This window comes from Mauremys mutica, chromosome 4 (genome assembly GCF_020497125.1).
Source record: "Mauremys mutica isolate MM-2020 ecotype Southern chromosome 4, ASM2049712v1, whole genome shotgun sequence".
Classification (NCBI taxonomy): domain Eukaryota; kingdom Metazoa; phylum Chordata; order Testudines; family Geoemydidae; genus Mauremys; species Mauremys mutica.
Window position 1 is genome coordinate 16,350,273 of NC_059075.1, and position 16,331 is coordinate 16,366,603.

The 16,331-nt window shown below is 49.8% G+C and overlaps 1 protein-coding gene across 1 annotated transcript; it reads right to left on the reverse strand.

Moving 5' to 3' along the window:
- Window positions 1–723: 723 nt before the first annotated feature.
- On the reverse strand, window positions 724–14,693 carry ZBTB25 (zinc finger and BTB domain containing 25). Its single transcript, XM_045012305.1, has 3 exons — window positions 14,608–14,693; window positions 6,287–6,466; window positions 724–3,497 (listed from the first exon to the last, which is right to left on the reverse strand). The coding sequence occupies exons 1-3, from the start codon at window positions 14,691–14,693 to the stop codon at window positions 2,366–2,368; spliced, it is 1,398 nt and encodes a 465-aa protein (XP_044868240.1). The 3' UTR covers window positions 724–2,365.
- Between the last annotated feature and the right edge of the window lie 1,638 nt (window positions 14,694–16,331).

The following is a 16,331-nucleotide window of genomic DNA, read 5'->3' on the forward strand; positions in this document are numbered from 1 at the left end:
ATTGTTCAAAGATTTTCCCCATCACTGTGCATTCTAGTAATGCAATCCCATGGCAACAGATAGGAGGCTTTCATTGCTAGTCTTAACGCACATTTTTTGAAAAGTGTCTAACACATTTTTTGAGCAGCAGAGTGGAGCAGCTCGCAGCATCTATTCAGTTCATTTAAAAAAATTGTTCTTTATATCAGAATAACTCCATTTCACTGTTGGCCAATTCCCCACCCCCCCCACCCCAAGGGTGCTCCTTATACCCCGCATTGCAGGAAGTGGTTTGTGATGCTCAGATGAAATAGCACTATAGAAGAGCAAAATATTAACCTGAGGTCAGAATGAACGTGAATGCACATTTGTAACTGACTTGGAAGAATACATTTTTGAGATATGCAGGAAATGATAACAAAGGCATAAAACAATTCTATTTAAACAGTATCACTGTTGTAGAAGAGCCCAAGGAGAGACAATGTTCCTTATCTATGGGTTTTTAACGTTCACATCACCCTAGCAGTTAGGAACATATTATTCAAAGCTGTTCATATGTAGAAATAACTTACAGTAGGGAAAAGGATTTTTTATTTAAGAGAGGGGGTCCCCTAGATCAGGGGTTCTCAAACTTTTTCTCTCTGAGGCCCTGCCTCGACAGGCTATAAAAACTCCAGGGCCCTGCAGGGATGGGGGGGGGAGGGGCCTCGGGGCAGGGGCCTTGGGAATAGGTGTAGTTTGATGTCTATTTGGGGGGGGCAGGAGTCATCGGGGCTCGAGCCACCTCTGCATGGTGGGGTCCAGGGAGGGAGGGAGTTTATATATTTAAATTATAACTCAAAGGTGGGGGGCTTAACTCAAAAAGTTTGAAAACAGCTTAGGGTGCAGGGAGGGGGTGGCTAGGGGCTGTGTGCGGGCAAGGAGAGGGGCACTATGGGCTCAGGGTGTAGGGAGGAGTATTAGGGGCTGTGTGCTGGGAGGACTCCCCTGCTGTCCCTGTTCCCGGAAGGGTCTGCCAGCCACGGAGCCGGGTCTCCCCACCCAGGGGGCTCTTACCGGATGCTCTGCAGGAGCAAAGGAGGGTGGGAGCTGATGAGCAGCTTCAACCTGGGGCATGAAGGAACGCTGCAGCTGCCTGCTCCATGGCACCAGCCAGAGCAGCAGCTGCCCCACTGCCCGGCTCTGGCTTCCCACCTCCAACCTGGCCAGGGGACAGGGAAAGGAGATGGTGAGGGGACTCGGGGGAGGTGTGGAGGTGCCCCCGGGACTGCCTTGATCTTGCACTGCAGTTTGGGTGGGAGGGGGCAATGCTCTCCATGTCGCCAACTCTGCCCACCATGGGCTCAGGTGGGCACTGGGGCTCAGGGAGCACTGGGGCTCTGGGACTCAGACCCACACCTCCCAGCTTCAGCCCCATGGGGGGGGGCACCAGCCAGGAATCAGGGCTTCAACCCTGCACCTCCCCTGGCTTCAGCCCAGCAGGGAGTGCCAGGAATCGGGGCTTCAGCTGCGGGGCCCCACGGCCCCCTTGAAAGGGCAGGGGGTCCGCAGACCCCTGGTTGAGAACCACTGCCCTAGATCCTCTTGGAGGAGACTTTTCACCTGGATCTCATTCCATCTTACAGAGGAAGGTTCATTAATGGGACCCTTTGAAGAGCTTCGGTAGGATTTGGTTCCACATTTGTGGAGGGGACTGATGAAGCAGGGGGAGGCCTGCTGGGCTTGGAATGAGGCAGGATGCACATTAGTCCTCCTGCAGCAAAGCACTTAAGCAGATGTCACACTTAAAGAATGTATTCAGTCAATGGGACTGCAAACGCTTGCTGAACCAGCGCCACTGTCTCTACATCAACCCCTGGGATTACCAGGAAAAGGGAACAGCCTGAGGTTCATGTGCTGTTCATTTCCCACCTGTCCTCTGTACTTTGGGTTAGTCTCTCTTTCTAGGGAATTGATATTAAACTAATCAAGAAGAGTAATATCCTCTGAACACATTCCACCCACTTTGGTTTCAGAATAATTCTAAGGACACACACACAGTCCTAAAGTTCTGCTCAGTATACTAGCTGTTTAAAGCCCACACTCACTAACTTCTACAATCTCATCTTGGGTAACACAGGTCAATTAAGTTGTCATTTATGAAAGATCGATCTAAGTTATCTGGACACCGCCAACAAATAGCTTGTTCTCTAATCAACTTGGATTTTAAGGTTTAAATATCCAAGTAAAAGGGTGTACAGAATTGTTACAGTCTCATTTCGCTGAAGACAGAGCTGTTAGGTGAAGAGAAAACTTCAGAAGAGTACCCAGAACATTCAGCAAAGTGGAAGTACACAAACAAATTGAAGCATTCACGCTTTCAGCTCATCAGAGGCAACATACAAAGCTATTCTACGAGGATTGCATCAACATTTTCTGGAGCAAGATCAGACTCCACTGCACATGATGAATCTAGGTGATCTTGAGAGAGCCTGGAACTTTTTACTGTACAGTCAGACCAACTGTCACAATAAGGATGAAACCTGTGGGCTACTGGGTTACCAAACCTTTGGCATCGGTTGTATTTGTATTGTTTCCCTTTGTGTGTGTACATGTGTTCCAGCAACTGGCTCTTTCGGAGAAATTTGTGGCCACAGACTGTGCAACTGATTTTTCTCTTTCTTGAAAAAGAGAAGTTGCAGTTTAACTCCACAGGCTCAGTGTCTTTGGAGATTAGCGACAACTGTCCATACTGTAGCGGCTCTGTGTTAGTATGGCTTGGATGTTCTGATGAATGCTCATTCTCTTTCATTAGGAAGCCACCGAGCCGGTGACTTTCAATAGCTTCCCCCTTTTCAGTAATAGGCTGCACTTCACCAAGGTCATTGCTCTCCAGGATGGAGGCTGGGACGCCAAAGGGAAGTGAGCCGGAGACGTGAGTGTGCAGGTGTTCCCGCAAATTGCCATGGGAATCAAAACGCTCCCCACAGTAATGACATAAATGCATGTTGAGATTAGTTTTAGAAACATCTGGAGAGGGCGACGTGTGACTTTGGGACACCACTGGCTCGGGGTCACATTTCTCCTGCTTTATAGACACAGATGATTTCTGAAGCTCCTCCACTGGTTTGACAGCCCCAGCTGCTTGGGTGGAAGGATGGGTGATCTGTTGTTCGAGGGTACCGTCATCTAGTCCAATGGCAAGTGAGAGCTGTAACTGTGGGTGATCGCCCTGGTTAGCAGACCTGTTGCTGGCATTTGTCAGATTTTCTTTTGCTCCAAGACCTTCCTTTGTTGCTTTGTGTGCGGTTGAGATCTGAATTCCATATAAGTTTGAAGACTGCATCGTCTCTGGGGAAAGTATCTGGTTCATTTTAATTGCAATATGGGAAAGGTAGTCTGCATGGAGAAATCGAATGCCCTCCTCCAGCCGGCTGGGGTTGACTGTCTGCTTTGGACCTTTTCCAGTGTACATGATGTGCAACAAGTAGCTGAATATGTCTGGCTGGATATCTGTAGGCTGAATCTTTATGCATTCACTGTTTAAAACAAAACACAGGATTAAATATATCTGTTTCTCCAAATGATAATCCTGGCCATTATTTAAGCATTCATGTGGCCCATCATTTACTTTGAGAGAACACACATTAGCTACCTTTCCCAGATTCAGAATAAATCTGACACACGCACAAAGAGAAACACATGGGTATAATTTACATGTGCAATTATAGTGACTGCGTGCATCACTACATTAATTGGGCACGAATGTGACCAGTGAGCCATGCACTCACTCATTTGTATATGCAGTGTAACTTTGCATGCCACTGCAGGAATTGTTTGCAAATTATGAATTCATATATTGTGTGTGATTCTGAAAATCTGGACCTAAGTCTATTGCTATATATTTAAATAATAATTCACTATTAAATTCAATAATTAAATAATAAATTCAACGAGGTGGACTGATTTAAATCAAAGTGATTTAAACCACCAATCTTAATCATGATTTAAATTAACAAGGAGGAAACTTTGATGTAAATCATCAATTTTAAACATGTTTTGCATTTGTACTTTTTAGCTATTTTCCTAAAGAAACGTTGATTCTCATTGCTTGGCAACCATTAAAACACGTTGATTTGCAACTAAATATAGCCTTTTCACTAAGTGTCATTATTCTTTTTGATAACCAGGAGGATACACTATATCTATACACATTTATTTAAGCAATTAGATAGATTAACTTGCATTTATTCAGATTTTTGATTATTACATTTATGATGTTAGAAAATGGTGAATGATGCATTTCTTATTTACTAGATGATTATTTGTGTCAAGCTCTATTTGGATGGATATTCAAATTCAATTAAAAATGCACATAAACAGCTTTTTAAACATTTAATTAAATAAAACTACTTTAAATGTGCTGGATACATAAGAAAAAAGTGCATTAAAATTAGCAAAACATATTTTATATTAAAAACTAGGTAATATATTAAACAAAGGAAGAAATTTGGGTAGTTAGTGACTTGAACTGATTGTTTCTGGTCACCATGTCCTTCAAATTTTACAACAAGTAGATCTCATCCTTAAACACCTAGTTTTTATTCATAGTTTAGAAAATGAAGATGGTTTTCCTGTTTTTCTTAACTTTGAATGAACTAGTCATTGAACTGACTCAGTTGAATAAACTGAAATTAAAAAAATATTCTCTCTGCACCTGCAGAAGAGGCTTCTGCTGTCAAAAGCTAGTTTAGCACTTCAGCAAACTCAGGATCCAGATGCTTAGAGCTGGTCTACACTGCGGGGTGGGGGTGGGGGTTGATCTAAAATACACAACTTCAGCTACACTATTCGAGTAGCTGAAGTCGAAGTATCTTAGTTTGACTTACCTGGCTGTCCTCACGGCGGCGAGTCAACTGCCGCGGCTCCCCCGTCAACGCTGCTTACTCCCCCTACCGAGGTGGAGTATGGGCGTCAATTCGCGAATCGATTTATCGTGTCTAGATGAGACGCGATAAATCGATCCTCAATAGATCGATTACTGCCTGCCGATCCGGTAGGTAATATAGACATACCCTTAGAGCGTGACTTCTACCAGTTCAGTGGTTTGACTTTAAAACATGGCAGCAAATATGTACTGCTTAGTATTTTTTACTGAATTTAATTGGCTTTAATAGAATACAGTAAGTTAAGCATTAAAATAGGTTGTCATAATTTCAAAACTAATTTTACATAGGTTTCTTTTAAAATAAACTTGTATTTAGTTTTTTATTAAAATCATTGATTTTTATCCACTCTGCATTACAATAGGTATATATTTTATCAGCTTTATGTCCCAATGTCATTAAATGGTATTGATTATAATGAACACTCAACACTAATCTCTCACTCTCAGCTATCAAAGCACTTTCCAATTTCCAAATTTTAATCAAAGAGACTTCAACATCGCTGAAGGAGTAATTGCAGATAGGAAAGTGAGCACACAGACAGAGACCAAATCTGTAGACAGCATCTCCATGTCAGAGGCAGGATTAGAACTCAGGAGCTATCCCATGTAATTACAAAATCTGACACCTTCAAAACCACTTTGTACCCAAATGCGCTGCAGCATTTGAATGTCACCATGAGGTGACAAAGCTCTACGACACTTGAAATGAATTGATGGTCTCAGTGAAGTCTGTTAACTCTAAGTGCCTGCAGCACAATATTGCACTGTCACCCTTGCTAGTAGTTGCAACAGCAAGGACATGAACTGAGTGAGTTTGGAAAGTGAACTACACCGGCCTCCCCAGAGCCATTTGGTGATGGAGTGTGCGGGGAAGCTTGTCCAGCCACCAGGCATGCTCAGTGTGCTCTGTAGATAAATACAAAGTTAGTTCCCAGGCCTTACAAGTCAACAGTAAACACGAACTCTAAACTCAATTTTTTTTTTTAAACTTCAATGTTGGTCCAAATGGTAAACCAAAGTATTGTATTTATTTCTGTGTACACACAACTTCAGTGAAAAATTCTAGGCATTTGCCGCTTAAGAAAGCTGTGATACTTCTTCAATTTCTGTGTTCATCCCTCTTTAAATGTGCAGCAATGCCAGATGTTGGACCTGAACTTTGGCTTATGCTGATTAAACAAGTAAGATCAAAAGGGCTTTCTGACACTACATTGTAGGCTGGAAATGAACTGGTTTTAGAGGGTTACAACTCCATAATTGTTTTATGTAACCATCCCCAAGTCATCTAATCCCTTGCTAATGTTCCTTCAGAATTTAATTCCCTTTGAAGAATAAATTTTAAAAGTTGCCTTAAATGCAGAAAAAGATGTATGTTCTTACCTTGTCTGGTGAATAAATATCATCTTAAAGTAGTTTGAAAAAGCAGCTAGCACTGCTCTGTGGGCCTTGAAGTAAACATCTCCTATTGCAACTGTACAGTCACAGAGAAAACCAAACTCACGCTGCATGTTCAACTGCTGCAGGAGGACTAGACTGTGACTAGCTGTATCCATGGCGTTTCTAAAGGCAAAAGAGGACAACATTTGAGTTCTTGGTGACATGAAGATAATTGTAGTAGTATCAAAGATCAGTTTATTTCACTAAGGGTATGTCTACACTACAGGAGTAGTTCGATTTAACTTAGGTCGAATTTGTGGATTCGACCTGATGAATTCGAATTTGTGTATCCACACTAAGGACACTAATTCGAATTTGTGAGTCCACACTAACGGGGCAAGCGTCGACATTGGAAGCGGTGCATTCTGGGCAGCTATCCCACAGTTCCCGCAGTCCCCGCTTCCCATTGGAATGCTGGGTAGAGCCCCCAATGCCTTCTGGGGGAAAAATGTGTCGAGGGTGGTTTTGGGTAACTGTCATCATTCAACCGTCACTCCCGCCCTCTCTCCTTGAAAGCGCCGGCGGGAACTCTGTTCGCGCACTTTTCTGGTCAGTGACAGCGCGGATGCCACAGCACTGCGAGCATGGAGCCCGCTGCGATCATCGCTGCACTTATGGCCGTTGTCAACTCCTCGCACCTTATCGAACACCTCTTCCACAGTCAGCTGCTGAGAAATCGGGCGAGGAGGCTCCGGCAGCGCGGTGAGGACGTGAAGTCTGAGAGTGGCACAGACCTCTCACAAAGCACGGTACGCCACGCCGTGGAGATTATGGTGGCAATGGGTCACGTTCATGCTATGGGACGGCGATTCTGGGCCCGGGAAACAAGCACGGACTGGTGGGACCGCATAGTGCTGCAGGTCTGGGATGAATCACAGTGGCTGCGAAACTTCAGGATGCGTAAGGGCACTTTCCTTGAACTGTGTGACTTGCTGGCCCCTGCCCTGAAGCGCCAGGACACCCGGATGCAAGCAGCCCTGAGTGTGCAGAAACGAGTGGCCATAGCCCTCTGGAAACTTGCAACGCCAGACAGCTACCGGTCAGTAGCGAACCACTTTGGCGTGGGCAAATCTACCGTGGGGGTTGCTGTGATGCAAGTAGCCCACGCAATCGTTGACCTACTGCTCTCAAAGGTGGTGACCCTGGGAAACGTCCAGGTCGTCATAGATGGCTTCGCCGCGATGGGATTCCCAAACTGCGGTGGGGCTATAGATGGCACTCACATCCCTATCCTGGGACCGGCCCACCAGGCCAGCCAGTATATTAACCGAAAGGGCTACTTTTCAATGGTGCTGCAAGCACTGGTGGACCATAAGGGACGTTTTACCAACATCTACGTCGGGTGGCCGGGCAAGGTTCATGACGCGCGTGTGTTCAGGAACTCTGGTCTGTTTAGACACCTGCAGGAAGGTAGTTTCTTCCCGGAACACAAAGTAAGTGTTGGGGATGTGGAGATGCCTACAGTGATCCTCGGGGACCCAGCCTACCCGCTAATGCCCTGGCTCATGAAGCCCTATACAGGCGCCCTGGACAGTGACAAGGAGCTCTTCAACTACCGGCTGAGCAAGTGCAGAATGGTGGTGGAGTGTGCTTTCGGACGTCTCAAGGGGAGATGGAGGAGCTTACTCACTCGCTCGGATCTCAGCGAAACCAATATCCCCATTGTTATTGCAGCTTGCTGTGTGCTCCACAATCTCTGTGAGAGCAAGGGGGAGACCTTTATGGCGGGATGGGAGGTTGAGGCAAATCGCCTGGCTGCTGATTACGCTCAGCCAGACACCCGTGCGATTAGAAGAGCCCAGCGGGAAGCGCTGTGCATCCGGGAGGCTTTGAAAGCTAGGTTCCTCAGAGAGCAGGGTAACCTATGACTGTCCAGTCTCTTTACAGAGAAGCTGAACCTGCCCCTGTTTCAGTTACTATTGTCTTTTTTCAGCGGTTACATACCCCGTTCACCAGGTTTACCCCCTTCCAACAGACGTTTAAAAATAAAGTTATTGGAACATTTTTAATTAACAAAGTTTTCTTTACTAACGAATTCTCGTTCAAGGGTTACAACAGGGACGCAGACTGTGGTGGGTACGGTGTGCAGTGATGTACATACCGCTTCTACACTCGAGGACTGACAGGCTCCTGCTCCTACAGCGGTCTCTGGTGGGAGGACGGTTACAGGAGGGTGTGCAGGAAGGGGTGGGTTTGCAGGAAGGGGTGAGGGGTGTGTGGGAAGGGTGAGTAGGTGTGGGTGGATGATGGCTCTGGCTGGGGCTCAGGGCATCGGAGAGGTTCATGGCTAGGGTGGAAGGGCATGGTAAGGGCAGCCTGCCTTGCCATTTGTGGATGCCAGGCGCTCGGACCCTGGGGCAACATACACCTCCCAGACTGACCTGGGGCAGCAGACACCTCGCAGAGTGACCCGGGTGCCTAGTGACTGCACTCTGTGTGTGACCTGCTGTTGATCCTGCCCCCATGTCTGTACCCTGTTAATGGTGGCTGTCCTATGCAATTAACAAACCCCTCCCCCACCCTTCACACAAAGTCTTCTGCAAAGAAACATGACGGAAACAGTAATGAACAGCAAACTATTTTTAATACTCAACTACACAGTTGGGGGATGAAACTGGGATTTGGGATCGGGTGAGCCAGGAAGGCAAGCAATTCTCATACTTTAGGGAATGAGAGCTGTTTGTTACATGAGCGCTCTGCTGGATTGGAGTGACAGTTTTCACGGCCCCTAGCGCCCCTCCTTCTTGTGATTTTGGGTGAGGGGGGGACAGGACTTTGTGGCGGGGGAGGGCGGTTGCAGATACAGTTCAGGGGGGCTCTCTGCTCCTGCCTGCGGTCCTGCAGAACATCCACAAGGCGTCGGAGCGTGTCCGTTTGCTCCCTCATTAGTCCAAGCAGCGTTTGAGTCGCCTGCTGGTCTTCCTGCCGCCACCTGTCCTCCTGTTCGCTGTGTGAGCGCTGCTGCTGAGAGAGGGTCTCCCTCCACTGGCTCTGCTGGGCCGCCTCGGCTCTGGAGCTGGCCATCAGTTCAGAGAACATCTCGTCCCGAGTCTTTTTCTTTCGCCGCCTAATCTGCGCCAGCCTCTGTGAGGGGGATGCCGGGGCAGTTCGGGAAAGAGCCGCAGCTGTGTGATGGGAAAAAGGAAGTGATTTCCTTCCAAAGATACATGTTTGCGAACACTGAACACAGTCTACTCAGTTTCTGTGAACAAGACCATACAGGGCACCTAATCTCATGTGCTCTCAGGACAAGTTCGAATTTTCGGCATTCGCTTTCATTGCCTGGGGTCTTGCACTGGAGATTGGACAAGCGGGGCAGGACAGCAGAATCCGTGTAGCAGCCAGGCCTGGTAAGCCGGAAACTTTAGGCTGCTTAACAGTTAATGGATAGCAGGGCCCTCCTGCTGCAGGCAATCTGGAAAGCATAAAGTCTGACCCTGTTCCAGCCCCTCGCGGCTGTCCCCGGGAAAGATCCCTGTATGCTTTTCCTCTGCAGCCTACAACACGTGGCTGTTAAACGACGGTCATTGTTATGCAAAGGAAAAGTCAAGCATTCACAATAGTAACATTAAAGTAATTCCCCTAATTAGATGCAGCAGTCGCCGAGCGAGATCACCCTGAGGCGGGTCTCCAGGAAAAACAGAGAGCGAATGCTGCGTGAATCCCTGCACAGACCAGGGCCCTATGCTGCCATGCTGGTTGAGGCGATGCTCCCATTATACCTCCTGATGGCCTGGCGCGGAAGAGTGTGCTTCCACGGAGCACCCAACAAGGCACCTCTCCCCAGGAACCTCCTGCGGAGGCTTTTCGAGTACCTCTCAGAGAGCTTCGTTGAACTGTCCCAAGAGGATTTTTGTTTGATACCTATATGCATTGACCTTCTTTTTATATAGTTTTTATTCCTGTTTTGTTAAGAAATAAATGTTTACATGTTTATAGCACTTACCGACTGATCCTTCCCCTGATTCGGAGTCCGGGTTAACGGCCGGGGAGGGTTGGTAGGGGATCTCTGTGAGGGTGATGAAGAGATCCTGGCTGTCGGGGAAAGCAGTATTGTAACCGCTGTCGCCTGCCTCGTCCTCCACAAACCCTTCCTCATCTTCCCCATCGGCGAACATCGCCGAGAAACTGCCCCTCGACACTATCCCATCCTCAGAGTCCACGGTCACTGGTGGGGCAGTGGTGGCAGACCCACCGAGAATGGCATGCAGTGCCTCGTAGAAGCGGCATGTCTGGGGCTGGGCTCCGGAGCGTCCGTTTGCCGCTTTGATTTTTTGGTAGCCTTGTCTCAGGTCCTTGATTTTCACGCGGCACTGCGTTGCATCCCGGCTGTATCCTCTGAGTGCCATGGCTTTGGAGACCTTCTCGTAGGTCTTTGCATTCCATTTTTTGGAGCGCAGCTCCGAAAGCACAGACTCATCGCCCCACACAGCGATCAGATCCAAGACTTCCCGGTCAGTCCATGCTGGGGCCCTCTTTCTACTCTGAGATTGCATGGACTCCTCTGCTGGAGAGCTCTGCATCGCTGCCAGTGCTGCTGAGCTCGCCACGACGTCCACACAGGAAATGAGATTCAAACTGGCCAGACAGGAAAAGGAATTCAAATTTTCCCGGGGCTTTTCCTGTATGGCTGATCAGAACATCTGAGCTCGGACTGCTGTCCAGAGTGTCAACACAGTGGCGCACTGTGGGATAGCTCCCGGAGCTAGTAAGTTCGATTTGCATCCACACCTAGCCTAATTCGACATAGCCATGTCGAATTTAGCGCTACTCCCCTCGTCGGGGTGGAGTACCGAATTCGAACTAAAGAGCCCTCTAGGTCGAATTAAATGGCTTCCTGGTGTGGACGGGTGCACGGTTAATTCGAATTAATGCTGCTAAATTCGAATTAAAGTCCTAGTGTGGACCAGGCCTAAGGAAGTTATAAAGGCGCATACTGTGGAGGTCATACAAAAGCTGACGAGGTTCTCTGACAGTGCAGTATATTAACATCTGCCAGGTGGTATGTACACCACAATTTAGTAACTTCTCCCACTGATATCATTAGGAATGCCCCAAACAGTCTACTGAAATTGAAAAATGATTTTCTATTTTCCTTTGTGCTGGGTAGAAACTCCCGATTTTTTTTGTTAAAAAGAACATGCTTCATCTAAACAGTCTGAAATTAGCAAACCTTAACGTCAAATGGACTCTGCTTGACTTCTGACCTTTCCCCCAGAACTGAAACTACTACAGAATAAGAAAACCATTTATCCAAGTCAGTGACCTATATTCACTGAAGGTCTAACGCTGCATTCTCTGTGGAACCAAAACGTCCACTAAGAGTATGTCTACACTACAATGTAAGCCTGGGCTCAGACTCAGGTTTAAGCACAAACCCCCCTTCTGTCCACACACAAATCTGGCTGACTCCAGGCCAGTAAGCCCTCAGTATCCAGGCCCTAGGACCTGGCTGGGGGGCAGGGTCCCACTGCGAGTCAGGTCCAAACTTTATCATTTTTCAGTGTGGACACAGCTCCGGGCCAGGTCTCCAGACTTGTGCTCTGAGAGTCCTACAAACAGTACCCCACAATCCCGTGGGTCAGTGTTTCTTGCCTTTCTATCCCAAGATTAGCCAATCAACTCCCAGGAAACAAACGCAACCCTCCCCACCTTCACATACAGCTGCTCAGTGTTTAACCCTTCCATTTCATTCTGAACTGAACAGAGTTAACTGTCCCCTCCCTGCATTAGTTATGACTAGTGAGAAGAAGTCGTCCTTTGCTAAGCACAATGGTCATGGGACCATAGTCAGATTCTTCTAAATCTCTTGTCTGAGACAAACAAGACATTTGACTTCTGTAAGAGTACCAGAAATGACCATGCGTACCAAAAAATATTGGATGAGTCAGCTGTGTTGGGGATTCAATGGATCGATGCAGAGGGGCAGATCTCATGGCTCAAGACGGACTATTGGGAAACCAGGGATGAGAACTGCACTTCTAGGAACTTCCTGTCATCCTGCCTCTTTTACAAGGAATTTAACCAGATGCTGGGAACTGCACTGAGCCCACAGCGGTTCACAATAGCCTGATGAATGGGGATGGCAACCTTCTAACCCCCCCAAATCTAAGGGCTTGTCTACATTTTAAACACTGCAGCGGTACGTCTGCAGCTGTGCCACTTCAGTGAAGATGCTGTCTACACTCACAGGAGGGGTTCTCCTATTGAAATAGGTAATCCACCTCCCTGAGACGGGAGAATTCTCCTGCTAACCTTGCGCTGTCTACAAGGGGGGCTAAGTCAGTTTAACTGCCTCACTCTGGGGTGTGGATTTTTCACACCCCTGAGCGAGGTAATTATACCAAACTACTTTCCTAGTGTAGACCAGGCCTAAAATAGTATGGGAGGGGAGCTAGCAGCTGCTGGATCAAGCTCATGAAGTGACTCTGATGCTCACGCCAATCCCCAAGGAAGCTTTGCTGCTAGAGCAGCCACAACATGGCCAGGGTCCATACTCTGAGGAACTGTTTGATATCTCCTGGTGGAAGCAGCCTGCAGCAGAAATAGAAGTACAGGTCTGTCGCACCTTACGTGCATTTAACATGCGCAATTTCAGCTTTACGCAGTTGGCAAAAAAAAAGAAGAGAAAAGTAACAATTTTAATACTGTACCTGTAGTGCGGGCGATTCCGCCCGCCATTGAACTCAATGTAATTTTGACTATACGCGGTTTTCGCTTTACGCACTAACCGCAGAACGGAACCCCCGTGTAAGATGAGACAGGCCGGTGTGATGAAGCTTGGTAAGTTTCGGCCTCCATGTTTGTTATTAACATACCAATGGGAGAGACGTCCAGTTTATGACCCAAGGACATTTGGGGATTGGTCCTGCTTTGAGCAGGGGGTTGGACTAGATGACCTCCTGAGGTCCCTTCCAACCCTGATATTTCATGATTATATGAAATTATCGTTACAAGGTGCAGACAGCAGCGTGTATCAGCTAATGGTGGAATGCACCAAAGCACTGTGGTGAGTCCCACCCCTGACCACCACGCGGAATTCAGAATGGATACCGGGAAGTGCAAACAACTGCAAAACAAGCAGCTGTGAAAACATTTTTACTAGATATTCACAAGTTGTTAGAAAGACCCTTACACCTTGCCTTCTCTGCCAGTACACCACACCATACAAATTAGCCATCCCAGAGCGGACCAAGCCGCCTGTAAACTGTACCAAGGTGCCAGGGGAAATGTAGTCCAAGGGGGCCAAATTAACTCTCTGAAATACACCAGGGGGTTGTATGTAGTCCAGAAATGTGCCACTGATGGGGGGGGGTGCTTTATAATTCTTTGTTACAGAAGTATGCTTTAGGGGGGAAATGTAGGCAACACATTCCCTAATATGAGTCTAGGGGGTCCCTGTTGTGTGTAGACACCTATGGAAATCTGTTTGTAAACCCACTGGAGGTAGCAGGGATAGGAGTAACTATCAAATTCACTGTGATCACAGCCATAGGGACCTGGCCCCCACTACTTTAACTATCCTGCTGGGTCTGACGTTCCCTTTGACATGTCTACAATACAGTGAGCGCCTAGCACAATGGGGCCCTCTCTGGTCCATGCCTCGGGATTCTGCACGTTACACCAATACAAATGATTAATAAATAATAATAATAATGATAATACTGCACTGCCAGATCTAGTTCCTCCCGGCCTCGTTTTTCACGTGTCTGCACATCTCGGCAGCTGGCGGCACAATCTCACACGCACACAGTCAGTTGCGGTTTAATTTCAGCCCACAGCGGCAAGCCCGCTAGTGTATTACGCTGCTGCTGCTGCTCACAAGCTGCCATGGCCATGGCGTGTGAGCCCGCAGTATAGCGCGTGGGTCATAGCATTTCTCCCCCCGTTACCGACTCACGCACGAGCCATTGTATTTGCAAAGCCCCAGGGTTAAGCTGGGCGGCCTTTTGCAGGCATGCGAGCAGCCCCGGCGGCGCCAAGCAGCCCCTGGGATGCACCCGGCAGGCGGGAGCCAGCCCCTGGGGATGCTGCTGCTGCAGCTGCACCCCGACCTATCCAGGCGCACCGGGCGGGAGGCTGCTGCGGGGACGCTGCGGGGCAGCCCCCATGTCCGGGAGCTGCAGCCTGAGCTGCAAGGCTGAGCCAGGCGGCGGGCAGCCGCAGCTCCGGGATTGCTGCTGAGCCGCGAGGCCGGGCCCCGGGGAGGCGCCGGAGGGCGGCAGCGGGCAGCCCCTGCGGCGCGGGCGGGGCTCGCGGCTTACCGGGGGGAGGCTCCAGCCTGCGCCGCTGTTGGCCCGGGGAGGCGGCCGCGGCTCGCGCGTGCACGGGGCCCTGGCGCGCCTCGCATCTCGGCCACGCAGGGTGAATCCCCCCCACCCCCGGGAGCGGAGGCTGCTGCGGCTGCAGCGTCCCCGTGCGGCTGGAAGGGCCCCGCTGCAGCCCCCCGCCCCCGAGCAGGCCCTGCCCCTGGTCGCTCTTCCTGCACCGACCCCCTGGCGCAGAGCGAACAGGGACTGGCTCAGCGAGGGGCTCTCCTGGCCCCAAGCCCTCGGGGGGGGGGGCAATGGGCAGCTGGCCCCCTATACTGCGGGGAGGGGACAGTGCAGGGGCTGGGGATGAGCGGCACCAACAGGGAGCCAAATCTGCCGAGCCCTATGGGGCAGGCAGGCCCGGCCTCCCCCGCCGGTGCCCCGGAGCAGCAAGCGCTGAGCTGCCCCCTGGGGAGGGCCTAGGCCTTTGTGGGGGGGGGGCTGCTGCTCCCTGCTGCACAGACACCCCACGTTAGTTCACTGCTCAGGCGTGTCCTTGCTCTGCTGGGCTTTGTAAGGAGGGAAAAAAACCTCTTAAAGGGACATTTAGAGTCTGAGAGCATCACGTGCCTAGGCCTTGGTCTGACGCTGCCCAGCCCAGGGGTGTATCAAGCCCCCCGAGGGGAGCCAGACAGAGCCCAGCACTGCAAACGTATGTGGAGCGTAGGCACAATGTAGTGTGAGCAAGCAGGGGCTGATTATCCTACGCAGAGACCAGGCTGTTTGACCTTAGCCTGTCAGGATCCTAGAGCTGTGTGCTCCCTCATCCCCCCTTTCTCCACCATGGCAAGAGCTCCATCCCCACCATTAATCCCCAAAGCCACATGCCCTGGGCTTTGTGTCCTCATGTCCCCCTTCCATACCATTATTTTCTATTCTCCCTCCTCCATTCCCCCCATGCCAGGAACTATTGTGTGCCCCTTTTCCCCTATCATGCAGGGGCTCGTTGTATCCCCCATGCCCTCTTTGATATATAGACCATTACATAGGTTGTTGAAGCTGCTGGGTGTGTTTGATGTTCCCCTGGTGTTATCTGGACCAGTGATCTGCTAGGTCACTCCAATCCTCAACTCTGGGAGCCAGACTTACCCTGCTCTGCTGTGAGAACCCCCCACTCCTGGGCTGTTCACGCAAAGCCTCTGGCATGTGAGCTGCTCCTAAATGACACTAGCCAATATCTCTGGTCCCAGACACAACCCTAGAAACTTCATCTTGCAGTGTCTAGTTATGCCCACTGGACGCTGAAAACTTACATGTGTTAATCAATTTAACAAACAAATTGATATGTACCAGACTTGTTATCCCAAGGGGCAGGGCCGCTCAAAGGATTCCGGGGGCCCAGGGTCTTCGGCGGCGGGGGGCCCTTCCGTTCCGGGACCCGCCGCCGAAGTGCCCCGAAGACCCGCGGCGGGAGCCCCCCTCCGCCGAATTACTGCCGAAGCGGGAACCGCCGCTGAAGTGCAGCCCGGTCTTCGGCGGTAATTCGGCGGGGGGGGGGGGTCCCCGCCGCGGGTCTTCGGGGCACTTCGGCGGCGGGTCCCCCGCCGCCACAGACCGGGCTGTGCTTCGGCGGCGGCAGCGGCGGGTCCCGCTTCCCCCCCGCCCCAGCCCCAGCCCCAGCCTCTTACCCCCGGCTCCCTCCTCACCCGGAGTCTCAGCGCCTCGCCGGAACAGCC

Bases quoted from the DNA above. Each gene is read 5' to 3' on its own strand.
- ZBTB25 (XM_045012305.1), bottom strand. From the start codon at position 14,693: ATGCGAGGCGCGCCAGGGCCCCGTGCACGCGCGAGCCGCGGCCGCCTC. The intron at 6,467-14,607 runs GTAAGCCGCGAG...TTTTGCCTTTAG, and splicing joins CAGGCTGGAGCCTCCCCCCG to AAACGCCATGGATACAGCTA. The intron at 3,498-6,286 runs GTAAGAACATAC...TGTTTTAAACAG, and splicing joins ATATTTATTCACCAGACAAG to TGAATGCATAAAGATTCAGC.